The sequence below is a fragment of the Petaurus breviceps genome, unplaced genomic scaffold, assembly GCF_028583685.1.
Source record: "Petaurus breviceps papuanus isolate PSGF00001 unplaced genomic scaffold, PetGlider_PUasm1.0 567, whole genome shotgun sequence".
NCBI lineage: Eukaryota > Metazoa > Chordata > Mammalia > Diprotodontia > Petauridae > Petaurus > Petaurus breviceps.
In genome coordinates this window covers 504110-520424 of record NW_027186383.1, presented here as the reverse complement: position 1 = coordinate 520424, position 16315 = coordinate 504110, and the positions used below count along the sequence as shown (strand labels likewise).

At 53.7% G+C, this 16315-nt stretch overlaps 1 protein-coding gene across 7 annotated transcripts in view; it reads right to left on the bottom strand.

Moving 5' to 3' along the window:
- Positions 1-915: 915 nt before the first annotated feature.
- USP40 (ubiquitin specific peptidase 40) overlaps positions 916-16315 on the bottom strand; it is a 411887-nt gene continuing 396487 nt past the window's right edge. For all 7 annotated transcript variants that reach the window (XM_069103094.1, XM_069103092.1, XM_069103096.1 and 4 more), the window contains 10 exons: positions 13949-14013; positions 11674-11748; positions 10380-10506; positions 9367-9461; positions 7767-7885; positions 7354-7419; positions 4817-5027; positions 4617-4709; positions 3543-3637; positions 916-3183 (listed from right to left, as the gene is read on the bottom strand). In XM_069103094.1, coding sequence (XP_068959195.1) covers positions 3054-3183; positions 3543-3637; positions 4617-4709; positions 4817-5027; positions 7354-7419; positions 7767-7885; positions 9367-9461; positions 10380-10506; positions 11674-11748; positions 13949-14013 — 1076 coding nt within the window. In that variant the 3' untranslated portion in view covers positions 916-3053. The remainder of the gene's footprint in view (positions 3184-3542; positions 3638-4616; positions 4710-4816; positions 5028-7353; positions 7420-7766; positions 7886-9366; positions 9462-10379; positions 10507-11673; positions 11749-13948; positions 14014-16315) is intronic.

The window sequence follows — 16315 nt, the reverse complement described above, 5'->3', positions numbered from 1 at the left end:
AGGGGCTGAGAGCAGGAGGAGGGGAGGGAAGGGGAGGGGCTGAGAGCTTGGTGGGGACGAGAGGGGCGGGGCTGAGAGCAGGGGACCCTCCCCATTCCTGAAGCTGGCCAGCCAGCCCTCCAGGGTGCAGGGTTAGAGTCACCCTCAGTTGCGGCTGATGCTGCCACCCCCAAACACGTTCCCACCCTTTCCCCCGGTAACTTACCTGCTCCTGCCTTCTCACCTCATACACACCAGTCATCTCTAACGCTGGCATCTCCTTCTGAAATGCCACAGCATTGCCCCTTCCGATTCCCACCCAGTGCCAAGGGGCACCTGTGAGGCTCTGCAGGCTTCAGCAAGGGCTGGGTAGTGGCAAACAAAACTCTCCCAGGCAAGCCCGCCAGAAGAGCTGGGACCATAAGAGCAGGAGAATGAATGGGAGTGCGGGGATGGGTCACCTAAATTGGGGAGGAGAGGGGAAGGGGCAGCCTGGGAAGCCCATTCATGGAGGCAGAGAGCTGACTGACCCCAGCAGACATGAGAACAAGTAGCCTGCCTCGCCCAAGGCCTGCTAACGCCCAGCACCCAGCCGCAGATGACCGGCTTCCACAGGCTTTCCTGGAAGAGTGCAGGGAGATGGAGAGGAGAGGCAGGCTTGAGGCCACCCTCCACATCAGAGCTGCTGAAGACGATAGTTCTCCAGGCCCCATGAAAGATGGAAAGGCCAGGCCAGCAGCTCCCTCCCAAACAACTGTGGATTTGGGCAGAGCTCAAGAACTGGCCTCCTTGGGAAGACCTTTGATTTGAAATAAGCAGAGGATGGAAGGGGCCTTGGCCAGTGGAGGTGATGGGAGCCCTGCAGTCTGCTCCTCCCTGGGATTCCTGGGCCCGGGCCCAACCCTTTGGAACTGCCACCAAATAGTATAGACACAATTTCTTCACATAAGCCATTTTTATTTAGTTTCCAAAGTACATTTCAGGTGGGGGGATCACAAAGCTTCCATCGCTCCAACAAATGCATCATTGGAAAACCAAGGCCACAAATTTCAAAGTAGTACATTTCCCCCTTTTTTTGACTCTGCCATGATGGCTTTTCAGAAAAGTCCCCCATGACACACCACTCACTGCCCCAAAGGGAAACCAGGTCTGAGTCAGAGCAGCAAGTGCTGCCTTCCACCTTAAAGGCACATCCTCAATCCCAATCTTGGTACATGGGGAAAAAGCAGCCAGGTCTCTGGCTTCTCATCAGACCCGATCAAAGCAGGAAGACAGACAGCACTTCAGGAGAAAGCTGGAACGTGGCACCAGACATGAAGGCCACACACAAAAAAAAAAAAAAAAACAAAGGGATTGTGTCCCCCCCTGGGCAAGAAACCCCAAGAGCTTTCCAGAATGTTTGCATTTGTACAGCCAAAGGGACCACACGTGGCTGGATGGCAAGGAGAGCTGACCCAACCTTTTACTGAACAGCCACTGTGAGGCCTCAAGGACCATCTTCCCATCGGCCAGGATTCATAAAGGACGGACAATCCAGACTTTGCTGGGGTTGAGAGATGGGCAGGTAGGGAAGGGGGGGGGAGGGGAACTCCTCTCCAGTTCTGTATGGGATGAGACATGCATATTTACAAGGGAGCCGTCTATGCCCGGGCTACTAACTCATCAGCATCACTTCCCCTCAGTCATCCGTCATTCCCATGCCTTGTTGTTACAATTAGACCCTCTCCAAAAAGAAGCCCTAAAGACCTCTGGGAAGCAGAATTCCATGTTTTTGCTTGTGAGAAGCCCACCCTACCGCCACACTGCCCCACACCACTGGTTTTACAAGTGTGATCACGGACATCTGGGATAACATCCCCTTGGACTTGTTCTGCCAGCATCATCCCAGGAAGGATCTACGCCTCATGGTTTAAATGACCACTTACTTTATCCAGAACTGCCAACAGTCTGCAACACCAAGAAAACAACAGGCTTATTTCATACATTCTTTATTTCCCAATCTTCACCAGAGAAAAACGTCAAACCTCAGCCAAGTAGAATACTGAATGGCACACTACTAGCAACTGAGAAAATGACCCAGATGAACCAAACACAAGGCTTTTCTGAACTTCCCAAAAGGCAAGAGCGGAAGACAAGCAGAGACCGAGGCATTCAGAACATCAGACAGTTGGAGAGTCACAACATGGAAGGCCACGCCAGGGAACACGGCTGTGCCACTCCCAGCCTTCCCAGAGGTCAGAAAACAATGCAGGTCATGCTCCCTTCCGGGTCACGCTCTGATTTTACATGTCAGTGGCAACAGTATTGAGACTCTAGGACAATGGATTAAACTAAATTCAAAAGGAAACCATTTAACGTGCCACAGAAACGCTATGGGAAGAGAGCATGGGGCAGTAAAACACAGGACAGAATTGTGTTTGGCAGAAGGTGGTCAGGGCAGCTGCTGTTGCTGCTGCTGCTGCCGCTGCCACTGCTGCCACACTCTGCGCTGGGACCCTCTTAGGGGAGTGCCCCAAGAGTCTGTCTGCAGAGACTAGGAACAGGGCCGAGGAGCCGTGGGCAAGAGGGAGCCAAGAACCACCTGGCCGATCCATCCGATGTCAGGCTTCTGTGTAGCTTCAGTCTTCATTCCACAGGTTAAGGATGCTGACATCCCAAACTCTCTCTCTCCAAAGCTAAGGGTGTTATGGGCCAGGCTTCCAAGAACCGCAAGGTCCGAGCCTGGGTTGGGGCTCACCAGCCCTCAAAGAGAATTCACAAAATGGTATTTCTGTGTACAGTGGGTCTTTACTGATAAGTGCGTTCACCTCTCCTGAGGCAGACAAGGATCTCACCACTGGTGATCAAGAGAAGCTTCAGGGGCTTGGGTCTGTCCACACAGCTGGCCACCTCCCTGCCAGCTGGGCCTGCTGTGTGGATGAACACAGGGCCGATGTCCCCTGCCGCGCTGCCCCCCTGCCTCCTGGTCCCACGCTCACGAGCCCTCCCTCCCACCCTCCCTTCTGAGTCATGGCAGTCCCTGGCTTGTCGGGGGGGGGGTCACAGCTGGCCTCTTGCCAAGCCCTGCTTCGGTGCTATCTGAAAACACCCACATTGATGGAAAGTCCCGCTTCTGATCTGTGCGGCTTCTCCTGCATGTGTAGGTTGGCCTCGGTTTCACGGCTCTCCAGGTGGACGCCATTCTGCAGCTGGACAGCTTGGCGCCTGGGACAAAAACACAAACCACCTCTTGGACACTGACGCCCCTCTGGCTCCTCCCGGGCCCAGGCCGCAGCCCTAGCCTCACTGCACACACGTCCCCCCGTTCAGACTGCATGCTGAGAAAACTCGGCTTCCCACAATCTGGTGGAAGTTTATAAAAACTGCGTTTAATTAAATAAGCCTCATGGAGACCATTAGGTGAACCATTAGGGAAGAGTTCTGATGCCTCCTTGACACCCCCCTGCAGAGTGACCTTCCAGAAGCACCCCCTCCCCGCTCAGCCTGACCCCCAGACATTCAGGCAGTGCACCCGGCCTTCCCCACAGTGGCAAGGCTGAAAAGGCCCGGGCCGGCCCCCTCACCTTCTTCTCTTTCCCCCAAAGAGCTTGCTCTGATTCTCTCTTCCAACGTCGTCTCTCGGGGTACTGAAGTCCCTGTTGTCATCCACCAGAAGATTCTGTTGATCAAAGCAATGCACAGTTTGATCTCCTGGCAGAGCCTGTTTGGGGTGACTGGCCCCGTCCAGGGGCAGGAGCACCAGAGGACCAGGGCATGGCAGGAATCATAAAATCTGAGCAAGCCAAATTCTAAAAACATGGAATCTGTTCAGTCCTTTCAGTCCTGTCCAACTCCATCTGGGCCTTTCTTGGTGGAGTGCCTGGAGTGCTTTGCCATTGCCTTCTCCAGTTCATCTGACAGATGAGGAAACTGAGGCAAACTGGGTGAAGTGATATGCCTAGGGTCACCCAGCTAGGAACTGTCTGAGGCTGGGGCTCTGCGCACTGTGGCACCCTCTAATGGCCCCACATGGAATTCAGATAAGAGGAAAAAGAATAGGAAATAGTCTTTTAGGATCTTAAATGCCAACATGAAAAAAAGCCTTTGGTTCTAAAGAACCTAAAAGCCTCTGCCCCCTGAGGTCAGAGACAAACTTCAGCTCTTTCTGATTCCGTCCTTTCCAGTCTAAGGAAGGGGAAGCAGGGAGGGGCAGGCAGTATGGCAGACAGACCAGGTAGGCAAAGCCCATGCCCAGCCCGCACCCCGCCTTCCTGGGGTCCTCGCTGGAGTTGCTGCCACTGCAGGGCTGGTCACCCGCGTTCCCTCTGCTGGCCCTGCCTCTCAGTCCCTCTGATACCTGTGACCACCCCCCTTTCTTCCTCCTCCTCTGGGTCTTGCCCACATTTTCTTTGTTTTCTGTGGCGGTCCTGGGCAGAAAGCTCCACCTCAGGGTCCAAAGTCAGGACTAGAAACGTGGGTCTTCCCACTCCAAGAGCAGCTCTCCTGCTGAGCCTACAGGCCTCCTCGGGGCCCATTCCTCCTTTCAGACATGGTCATGAGCACGAGCAAACTCTGCCCACGCTGGAGGGCTACATGCCAGAAGTAAAAAGCGGGGATGCCGTTTTCCTCCCAGAGCCAACAAAGCCGTCTGCACACACCTTCACACCAATGACATCTCCGTCTTTCAGGCAATAAGGTGCAACCTGCAAGTTCTCCAGCTTTTTCTTTTTCCTCTTGGACACCTGCTGGTCCTATTTACAAGGAAAGCCGACTGAACTGGGGAAGCGAGTGGGGGGCCCCACTCCACAAGGTGCCCCCCCCCCCAGGAGGAGTACATTGGTGCCCCCCCAGGCATTACCCAGCTAGAGATGGGCATCCACTCAAACTTCTCAGGAAAGTACTTGGCGATCTCAATGCTGTCCACAGGGAGGCCATAGTGGGCAGCCACACCGTGCCGCAGGGACGACGCTGTGCACTCGCTCACCGTGTCCCACACAAAGTCCACGGTGGGGTAGTAGGCCCTCTCCCCAGGGATGCCCATCTGGGTCCTGAGCAGCATGTCCTTGGGGCTGAGACAGAAGAGAAGCAGAGGTCATTTTTAAAGGTAACTTGAGAATGACAAGGCAACAGGGCCAGGGCCTGAGCACCAGACTCAAGAGGAAGGTCGACCCGACTGGGGAGCCGACTGCCAAGGCGCACGTGCTTTCCTCTCCCCATTTCTGCTAAATGGAGAGAATACTAACCCCACCTCCCACAGGGGGCAGTGAGGCTCAAACAAGCAAACAGATGCAGATCAGCTTCAAGGTGTAGAACCTACATCAAAGAGAGGCCACGTCCAGCGAGAGGCCACGTCCAGCGAGAGGCCACCCCCAGCCAAGGCCCGACAACCCCGCCCCCCCCCTCCCCCCGTTGAGCAGCACGCCCCAGGGGCCCCATCTGCTGGAGCAGGCCCAGCTTTCCCAGCCATTCTACAGCCCTGACCCCTGTCCACACTCTGAAGCAGCCTCTTGTTGCTGCCACCCACCTTCTCACACCCTGCCCTCTCCATGACTCCTGCACCGCCGCATCCCCAGGCCCACACTGCCCGCGGTCTCCTCCAGTCCTTCTCCCTTTTACCACCAACCTTCCACCTGGGGCCCCCACCAACCATGGGTAGAGAGAGGGCCCATAAAGCTCCCCCTGCATCCTTCTGGCCAGGTGGTCAGCAACACTGGTGGTGTAGCTCCCCGTGCACCTGGCTGCTGCTGCCCATGTCCCTCCCCCCCCACCCAGCCGTTCTCAGCACAGGCTCTCCTCCCCTCAGGCCTGGATGACGGCTTCCTGCTCTGCTCCCCCCGTCCAGGTCCTCTTGTGAGACAGCAGCCCCAGCACCAGGACATGCCCTACAGCCAAGCCAGTCTACAGGATTCCACGTTCTGCCTCCCAGGTGTCTCCTCCAAAAGGAGCCAACCACAGCGGGGCCCAGATGCTATATTTCCAGGGCCCAGGAGAGCAAATGCTGAACCGTGTGTTCCGCTGCGTCAAAGAGCGGCACTGGTGCTGTACCCTCCCCCACCTCTCTGGTCTCTGGGCCGCTGGCCATACTGGGGGCCGCCCCATCACCTACAGGGGCAGAGAAGATACATCCACTGTCACATGGCTCTCTGTTCTCAGCAAGGCTCAGCTGGGGCCTCTGCCCGTCACTTTACCAGGAAGGCCCTCGATGCGCATGCCCTTCCGCCTTCTCCACCAGGTTCTGCCACCATCTCCAGACACGGAACGGCAGTCCACGCCACACGGTCTGTCCTCTCCCGTGCCACTCCACTTCCGGCCCTAACAGCTGATTGCAGCCCAATGTCAGGTCAGAGGGTCCCAGCTCTGCAGTCTTCTAGCTTGATGCTAACTCAAGTTCAGACAGTCCCCACTGAGCTCGTCGCCACATGACTCCCACACTGGCCACCCAGCTGTGCCCACAGGCATCTTCTGTGGAGCGATCGGTGTTTGCCACAGCCTCAATGTGAAACCAAGCATGGGGAGGCCTGAGGCCACGGGGTTGCCGTGAGCCTTTGGCGCCCACGGTTTCCTCTCAGGAGCCATGGTCTTCACTCGCTGCCCCAGTTTCATGAGCCAGCACCTACTTCACAGCAGGCACTGGGCCGGTCACAAGAGGGTCCCAGGGCCTTATTTCTCAAGTTCCTCCACTTTCACATCTTGCTGTTTGCTGGGACCACTTGGGCGTGCTAAGGAGCCCTGCACCCCAGGGGCACAGCAGGGTCCCAGGGGAAGGGGCTTCCATCTGTGCTACAATGGACAGCTTTGAAGTTGGAGGGCCTGAGTCCAAATTCCACCTCTGACACTACCAGCTGGATGGCTGACATTAGGCAGTCGCTTTGGATGAGGTGTGACAGCTGATCCCTGCCATAACGAGCCCTGTTATGGCTGACAGGAATGAGATGGGCTTCATGTATTTCTGGTCGGAACCAGAACAGATTCTTTTCACAGAAGCGCTAGGACCCATGGGGCCTCTTAAAAGGATATGACATCGCGTGAGCCACACCCACGATGGACAACAGTGCTTCCAGGGGAAAAAAACACTCTGAGTGTCACAGTGACCAACTCAGAAAAGAGCGAGCGGAACCTGCCTTTGGGCTGGGGAAAGATCACGGGACGATCACAGTCAAATCTGTGAGCCGTATGAAAGTGAAGCCAAGTGAGCAACACGGGGGACACCTGCCAAGGTGTGTGTGTGTGCACACACACATGCCTACATGTTCATGCGTGTGCTCCTATGCCTGGACATGTACCAAGCATGGGCGAGTGAGGCCACATACCATGCACCGTCTTCGTGTGCATGCAAGCACTGCCGGGTGTGTGTGCTGTGCGCTGGGCACGGGCAAAGGCCGTGGAAATCCTTACCCCAAGGTTTCTCTTTTCTGCAGAGGCTCGATGCATATCTGAGTCCTCTCTCCCACTTTATAGTCCCTGAGAGAGAGAGAGAGAGAGAGAGAGAGAGAGAGAGAGAGAGAGAGAGATCAGGTGATGCATGACCAGCCCATCTGCATCTCCCATTGCACCACTTGAAGCCTGACAAAGCTGGGGTGCCCAATTAGACCATCAAGCACTCCCCCATGGGTGTCAGACGGGCCAACGGCATGGCGAACCCCGGTGGCTCCAAACTAAGGTCAGTGTGTGACTCAAAGTGAAATAGCCAGTAATGGGCCCCCCTCAACACCAGCCTGCACTGACCGGTCTCACCACCAACTTATCCCAAAATCCGGCTCTGCAGAGTGGTAACAGACTGAAGGTAGAGGGTTCCACTGGAAACCTACTTGAGTTGTTGCTGGCTGTTTCGTAAAAGCCTGCCTGGACGCTTACTTTCCATGGTCCAGGCTCTGAGAAAGTCAGCAGACGGGAAACAGAAGTCCAGGAAAGATGGCAAGGTCATGGCCTGGAGGAGGAGACAACAGTTTCCCCACACGTTAACAAGCAGTACTCTTTAAAAAACTCTCATTCATCAGGGGTCAGAGTCTGCCTGACGGGGCACAAAACACCAACCCCACCGCGGTCTCCTCCAGTCCTTCTCCCCGGGAAGAAGGAACTTTCTTTGGGTGAATCTGAATCCACACGCTCCAGGCTGGTTCAGAAATTGAATTTCTGAAACTGGCATATGTGTGTACAAAGAGGGTCGCCCCTCTACACCTGGAGGAGGGAGGCCTGTGCCCAGCTTTATCAGTGAAGACTAGGCTGCAGGGGGCTGCCCCCTTCTCTGGGGCCCAAGGCCTACTGTGTGCTCCTTCACACAGAATCTCACCAATGGCCAGGCTCTTTCAAGCTACAGGAATGCAAGGAAGAAGCCTTATCTTTGCCATACGCTGCTCTATCCTACTGGGAGACTACCTGGATAAAGGCAAATCACCAACGGACACCAGCTGTTCCAGGAGACCACATTTTCTTCTGGAGAGAATAGTCAGATGTTGAATTCTTCCAGCTGCCTACCTGACCAACTGTCTCCCAAGAAGACCTGACCTAGGATTTATTAGTCTGGCCTCCTAACAGAGGGGACTGCTGTCCTGCGAGAACGATCGGCCTTCTGGACAAGGATGCCCAGTCTGAGCAGAGGACATGCAATACGGATTAAGACGCCGTCTTACACTTGGATCCCAAACCTCAACTCCACCAAAGGAAGCAGAAGAGCTAAGGCTGTCCCAGGTGATGCAGTGGCCGAGGGGCCAGGCCCCCTAGGAGGAAGGTGCTCCTGGCGTCCCGTTTTAGGAAGGACACAAATAAACCAGAGCCCCTAAGATGACGGTCAGATGCTGACTGGCTGGGAGCCTGCCAGAGAGAAGACTGAGGAAAGACCCAGCAGCGAGCCTCGCATCTCAGGAGGGCTGCCCCATGACGAGGGATACTTAAGTTCTGCTCAGCCACTGGGGCAAAGGGTGGGCCAGGCAGAGACAGATTTGAGCTGAAGGTAAGGAAAGACTTCCTGGCCACTGAAACTACTGAGAAGCAGGAGGGGTCCAGGCTTTGGGGAAAGGCTGGATGGCCATGGGCTCCTGGAGAAGCCATGGAGAGGATCTGCAGTCAGAGACAGGATGACACCTGGGGCTGATGCACCTGGCTCACCCAGGCAAAAATGTTACCACATACCAGAAAGGAAAGGGGACGGCTTCCAAATGCCCCACAGAGAACACTGCACCTGCCAGGCATTTGCTGACTGACTGAGGCTCTGGCTCAGACAGAAGGGCCACAGGCCCACAGCTAAGGAACCCCGCCCCAGGAAAATGCCCGTGCCCTGTGCTTGTGCCCCCATCTTGGTGGTTACCCTGATTACACCACAGTCCAGAGGAAAGGAAAGCAAGGGCCACCTGAACATGGCGCTGGTCAGAAACCACAGTCCCCTAGAAATAGGCTGAGAAAAAGCCTGACCTGACTCTTGAGATCCGCCACGGAAGCCTCTTCAGAGATCTCAATGTCCCCCACAAAAGTAAAGGGAATTTCAGGCTGGACATCTCCGTGCAGATCTGGCCAGACAGTAAATTAAAAACAGGTCACCTCCAGGCTCTAGAATTTCCCAAGAAAGGCAGGAGGTGAGTCTGACTCCTCCCTCCCAACTATATTACCCAGAAGGGAAAACAGCTGCACAACGGGAGAGAGAGAAACGAAAACAATGAAAAACAAAATGGAAAGAAAAAGGAGAAAATGCTCTAAGGGACCAGAAGCACTTCCTAAGTGGGGAAAGCAAACACCGCGGCTGTTCAGGGCATGCTTCTCCTTCCCTACATTGCCTTAAAAAACAGATGTCTTTGCCTTTTCCATCAATCTTCCCAGGAATGGAAAAGGAAACCCTAAAAGTCAGCACCCCGGCCCCCAGTGACACACAGAACACGCTCTTCCATACCGGCCTCGTCTGTCCTTTGAAGACACTGAGGCATCAGAGAAGAGTGCTAAGGGCTCAGGCTGGCTCCTGCCTCGCTGACGTGACTTCGAGCAAGATGGTCCCTGACAAGGGGGCATACTCTCAGGGGAGGAGGGGCTTGGAGACCCTGGCCTAAAAGGGAGGACCACAGGAAGTGGGGAGGCTTAGCCTCAGGGAGGATATGACAGGAACCTTTCTCAGGGAGAGAATGCTTGTGAACCCTCACAGTCTGGGTCTATTAAATGGCACCAAAGACCCGTCTTCAGGACCAGTCTCAAAGGTTCTGTTGGGTACCCCATGTGAAGGTACTTGGAGAACCCAATTAGAGAAATATCACCTAATAATTACTATTAGCTGGAAACCCTGACCACCCACCCAAAAAGGGACTTTGTGTGGTTCATAAATGACAGGCCTGTGGCCCTTTCCAAAACACTGCTAATGAACTGTTCTGCTAACTTTTTAAAAGTTGGCCTTCCGCACCCTTCTGCATCATCTCCAGGGCTGCGGTCACATTCAGACTTACCACCTTCAGGGTTGGTTCTCAAAGCCTCCACCTGGTGAGCGATGAGGTTCACTTGGTCCTGGGAGCTCTCCTGCCATCCATAGGGAACTGATGGATGGTACCACCAGATAGGCACTTTTAGGAAACCCTGAAGGGAGAAACCTATTTCTCAACCATTACAATGGAAATGATCGCCAATGAGCTCAGACAGAAGCAATGCCATCATCCCAGGAGCACCTCCCCCCAACCTGCCCCAGCCAGGGCAATCCCAGAATCTTCCCAGGCTGCTCCGCTACTCATGACGCCCAAATGAGGAAGAGTCGCCAACTCCATTCCTCCCAGCGAGGTGGGAGCCCACCAGGCTTTCCCACATTTCCTGCCTCCAGGCCCTCCAAACTTCACCCTGTCCTCTGACATCTTAAGGCACCCTGGAGCCCTGGGACCTCGCCATGTCCTCCTCTGCCTCAGCCTCACAGCTTCCTCCGCCCCCTGCGGCACAAGGAAGCCCCTGATCCCAGGCCCGTCTGGCTGGCACACAGGCAGCCTGCAGATGAAGACCTTCAGACTCACACTTTCACGCATTCTTTTTAGGTCTAGGAACCTGGCATAATGTGCTCGCCACTTTAAACCATTAAAGACACATGAAAAAACAGCACAAGCTGGACAGGGCGGTACTAAAGGAAACTTAGTTTTTAAACTCAGTAGTAAATTAAACACACAAAGTATTGACAGGATTTGGGAAGAATGTTAGGAATACTTAAACACAAGTAACTTGCTTTTAGGCACATGCCAATACCCTGAAAAAACACTCCTGATATAAAATGTGCTCACTACAGAGAACAACTTTTTAATCCATTCAGACAATTTGTTTGAGGGTTAGCCTTGTCTGAACTACTGGGGAACCTAAATGTACACAGAGAGCACTTAAGGGCCAAGCCTCCCACTCCTTCCCAAGGGCCTTGGCCCAGCCAGGAAGAACAAACATTAGCGCCCTCGAGGGACATTGCTCATAGCATCTGATGGGGCCGTGGTGCTCACGGCAACGATGCCCTGCCCTGCCCAAGCAGGCGCCAACCTCCTTCCCTCCCTTCTCTCTCACATCTTTACCCCTACCCTTGCTCCGTCCCTCAGCTCTTCTCTGTCTCCTTCCATTCCTGTACCTCTCTCTCCTTCACTCACTTCTTCCCTCAGTCCCTCACTCCCTCTCTCAGCTGTCTCCTTCCCTTCCTCCGTCCCTCTCTCACTCCTTCACTCCCTCCCTTGCTCCCTCCTCCCTTATTCCATCAAATCAGTCCCTTCAGAATCACCACCTTACCTTGGGTGGGAGCTTCCCTTCAGATAAGACCAGAGTATCCCCACTGCTGACCATGAGCTCACTCAGGGAAGCGTTCTAGGGGTAGAGAACAGACTGTTGTGGTATCTGGGTCACCAATACCTTTTCAGCAAAGCCCTGACAAGGACTAACCAACATTCAATTAGCCAATTGGTGGTGATGGTTTCAGAATCTACTGTGTCCCTGGGAACAGAGAGATGGAAACACTTATGAAAGGGATCCTGCCCTCCGGGAGCTTACACTCTGGTTAAGGAGACAAGATTCACAGACGTAAGAGAGCAGCATGGAACGAGGAGCCAAATGTTGATGGGCCAGACTGACCCAGGAGAGCCAGCATAGTGAGGGGGGCTTCAAGAAGGGGACGGAGGGGCAGGGGGCACAACGTGGATACGTCCTGGGGAGAAAGGAAGGCCACTTAAGCCTCAGAGAGCACATGAGCAAAGGCGCAGGGGCAGAGAAGGAGAGCAGGCCACTTGGAGCATCACAACTTTTCTTCCACTAGGGCAGAGGGCCCACTCTGAGGGCCAGGAAAAGGGCTGTGCCTGGAGGTTGGAGAATGAGGCTGGAGTTGTGAAAGCCAAGGAGAACAGTCTATAAACTGGCCACCAATAAGACCTTTGCAAATAGGGTTTCCAGAAGATCAGTCCGGCAGAGATGGGAGTGCCCTGCGGCAGCAGACTGGATAAGAGGCTGTAACAGTCTGGGTGGCTGAGATAGCCAGGGCCTGTCTGGACCAGGATGATGACTGTGGCCAAATGGAGGAATACCATATAGGGAAAAATAAAAAGGAACTGACAGTGACGTATGGATGGGGGATGAGAAAGGAAGAATGAACCAACAGTGACAGAAACGTGTAAGCCAGAGTCTCATGCCACTGTCACCAACTGGAAAGATGGGAATGGAAGCCTTGCTAGTTTGGTTTTTGTTTGTTTGTTTACAAGTGGGAAGCAAGTCCAGTTTTACACAGCCCAAGCCTTAGGCAGCACCAAGACACTAAAGGAGACATTTCCAATAGACAACTGGAAGAAGACAGGAGACAGACACAAGCATCACCAACAGAGCATGGACATGCCCAGGCCTTTCTTGTTTTCAATATCCCCGAATCGGGATAAAGTGTCCCTATAACACAGGCTGTGGGGTCCTGGCAAAGCAGCCTCAGAACAAGGTCCCTTTGCTCCGGGAACTCTGTGCTCTTACCCAACAGCCACAGCAAGGTGCTTGGGCACTGGTTATCTCTCAGCAGGTCACCTTCAGTGGACTAGACTAGTAGTGTGAGCCAAGCAGAAGACGGACAGGGGAAGGTTGGGGAGAATGGGAACCCTCAGACACCTTGCTTTCAGGAAACTCCAGTGTGAATGGCAACCTAGGATTCTGGGCCCTAAAATGAGCTTAACGGTATTTAGAATAACCTTCAATTTAGCACATCATCAACATAAAGACCCCAAAGAAACAAGATCACTTCTTAAGGTGCCTTAAGCGTGGCCAGCCCCTGCCTCCGTGGCCAGCCCTCCCCCCCCCCCGCTTCCGTGGCCAGCCCCTGCTTCCGTGGCCTGCTAGATGAAATGAACACTCCTGCAAGGTCCAAGAGGATGCGTCCCATGCTCCAGGATGGAGGATTTAGGCTGCAGATACTGACAATGCATTCATTCTGCCAGCTCAAAGCACTCACCAGAGTGCCTGGCATGCAGTAGGAGCTTCAGAAACGCTGGCTCCCTTGCCCCTTCCCTCTGTCAGTGGCCCACATGCCTCCTGCCTTTCTGGGTCCAGGACCAAGATGTGCCCAGGATGTCAAAAGGAAGACCAGGAAAGCTGACTGAGGACCTCTCCGATGTGAGCGCCACCACAAAGGGAGACCTTTGGAACTCTCCAAACTGCACAGCTTCTAGAATACTCCAAAGTGTCTGTCTTCCTAAGCATCTCTAAAACCACGAACCACCAAATCTGAGAGACAGGAGGAGCCTTAGAGGTCAGCTTCGGAAATGTCAAGCACTATAGCAATCAGTGAATTAGATCAGTAGCGTTAAATCCCAAATAGAATTGAATGAGAAAACAGGCTAGGAGACATTTAGGGACATGTCCAAGGTCACCTAGTTAGTGAGTGGCTAAGCCCTGAGGATGACTCCCGCCTGCCGATGACCACCCCAGTGCCGCTAGAATAGCCCCCTGCTCACAGGGAAGGCAAGGCCACACGTGTATCACAGAGTACAAGATAGTTAACCATTTGGGGAAATAAAAATTAATTAGAAAAACATCTTACTTCCTCATTTAAAGGCTCTCCAGCTTCAAAGCACCAATCGACTTTTCGCAAATGCCATGAATCACCTATGACAAAATAAAAATCTGGATGAAGGAATTCTAGAGGGTCATAAGTCATAAGGGCAGTCATCAAGAGGCAACATTTTTTGATCAAATGCAGCATAAATTGGGCGACGTGTGGGGGAGGCAGGGGCCAAGGGCTCCAGCTGGTGCGCTGATGGACACACCCTGCCCCGGCAAGATCATCAAATGCATCACCTTTCCTCCACCATGAATGAGTGAGTGGAAAGATTCCGTGCGTGTCCTTCCAGTACTTAATTCAGCCCCCTTTACGGGGAGTTCCAGGCCTCTGACCAAATGCCATACATGTTGCTGCATGCTATAAAAATTAATGAAATCTATGTGAATGGACGTCAATAAGGAAGATATATAAAGTCCCTGGGGACAGACAAGAAGCGAGATAGGAGGAAGAACAAAAAGGTGGCTGAGGATGGGAGGCTCGGAGACTTCTGGACAACAGCCAGAAGGAGCCTCCGCTGGCACCCAGGTCACTGTGAGCAGTGAAGAAGGCCGTGAGCTCAACTCCGTGCAAAGAGAAGAGGAGCAAAGACAACCTGAAGGGGAAGGTGGGGTTGGGGTAAGAGTCTGAGTACAGGGTTTGGATTTCTAGGCCGCAGGTAAAAAGAACGGCAAGCTCTTGGTCAGGGATGAACTCTAGACAGCCAGGACCAGGAAAAGTATGTGTGTGTATGTCTTATGAACATGGCCATGGAGGACTGAAAATGAAAATGGAAAATGAGCCATGCCAAACACCAAAGAGAGATGTGGGTCTAGCACTGGGAGAAGAATGCCCATCATAAGGGAAATGGGTATTTCCAGGAGACCTGACCCAAGGAAAGAGACCCCGACCCAAACCATGGCGTCAGAGACCAATACAAAATGGCAAACAAGGTAAGCCAGATCTCCTGATATAAGAAGGGAATCTGAGCTCAGAGATAACATCAAGATGTGGAGAGATGGGATTGCAGGCCAGCATCCGGCCAGCCTGCTACAGGAAGAAAACACTGTGCAGCATGTGGAGAAGAGGCCAGGGCTCCGAGTCATTCCACAAATACTCTGCCCCAGGGATCAAAGGCCAAAAAGCACCAATCCTTGCTCTCCAGAAGCTTCCTTCTGCCGGAGCCCTGCCCTGCTGCATCAAGCCTCCCACTGAGGGGGGCTGTGTCACCAGTGACAAGTCACAACTTCAGAGGGCCAGGTTCCTCACCCGTAAAACGGGGACAAAGTATGTCCCAGAGTACTTACCTTATAGGCTGGTTGTGAAAAACAAATGAGACCATGTCTGGGAAGCCTAGGGGGCGTGACCATCGTAATGCCATCATCATCATCATCATCATTAGTATGTGAAAAATCCAGAGGCCAGATGGGGAAATGAAGAACATTTACTGAGGATCAATGGAGGAAGAAATACAGCACCTGAAGAAGGGAGTCTGGGGACCCTGGCACCCGCACTGAGCCCAGCAGGAATGCCGCAGCAGAGCAGACACTCAGTCTGGAACATTCTTCCAAAGACGGTGTGAATGACGCCAGCCCCCACCCCCCAGACCTGCCTGACCCCTGAGGATGGCCTGGCTGCTGCAGGAGAACATGGAGGGGAAGCCCCCCAGAGGTACTGCTCCTCCCAGTCACTGGCATCCCCACACGCCCTGTGTCCACAGGCCACTCAGCTCTCCCCTTCTGTGACCAGCCTCTGATACCCAGGAAGCTAGCGTCCTGCTTTTCAGTGTGACTTCCAGCCCCTCTGGCCACCCTGCCTGCTCTGTGGCGTCCCATTGCCAGTTTTCATCCTTGTGAAGTCTCCACAGCATCTGACCCAGCTCAGCACCCCACCTCCTGCTCAGCACTCCCTGCCCCATGGGCTCTGGATCTTTGTAAAACAGATCAAATAGAATTGATTGTATTTCAATACACCTGGTTTCCTCTGTAATCTCATAGACTTTGCACATTTAAAAAGATTCTGAGGAAGGAAGGGGTCTGTAGACTACCCCAGACCTGCTGCCCAAGGTGGGGGCCCAGACATACAAGAAGGCCAAAAAGTCCTGCCCTAACTTGGGTGCCTCTTCCCCTGTCTCGCTGCTGAATTGTCTCCTGGCTCTCCTCAAACCTTTGGGCTGCTCCTTCATCTGCATCTGTGTGGAGGTGGACCCCAAAGGTCTGTCTGGGGCCCTCACTGCTCTCGGCAACCTCAGGACCTCCCATGAGGCCAGCTATCGCCCTGAAACTCTCATATTTCTAAACACAGCCCATGTGTTTCTCCCACCTTCCAGTATCCTGTCACCAGCTAACTCCAAATGGATGCCCCCAAAGA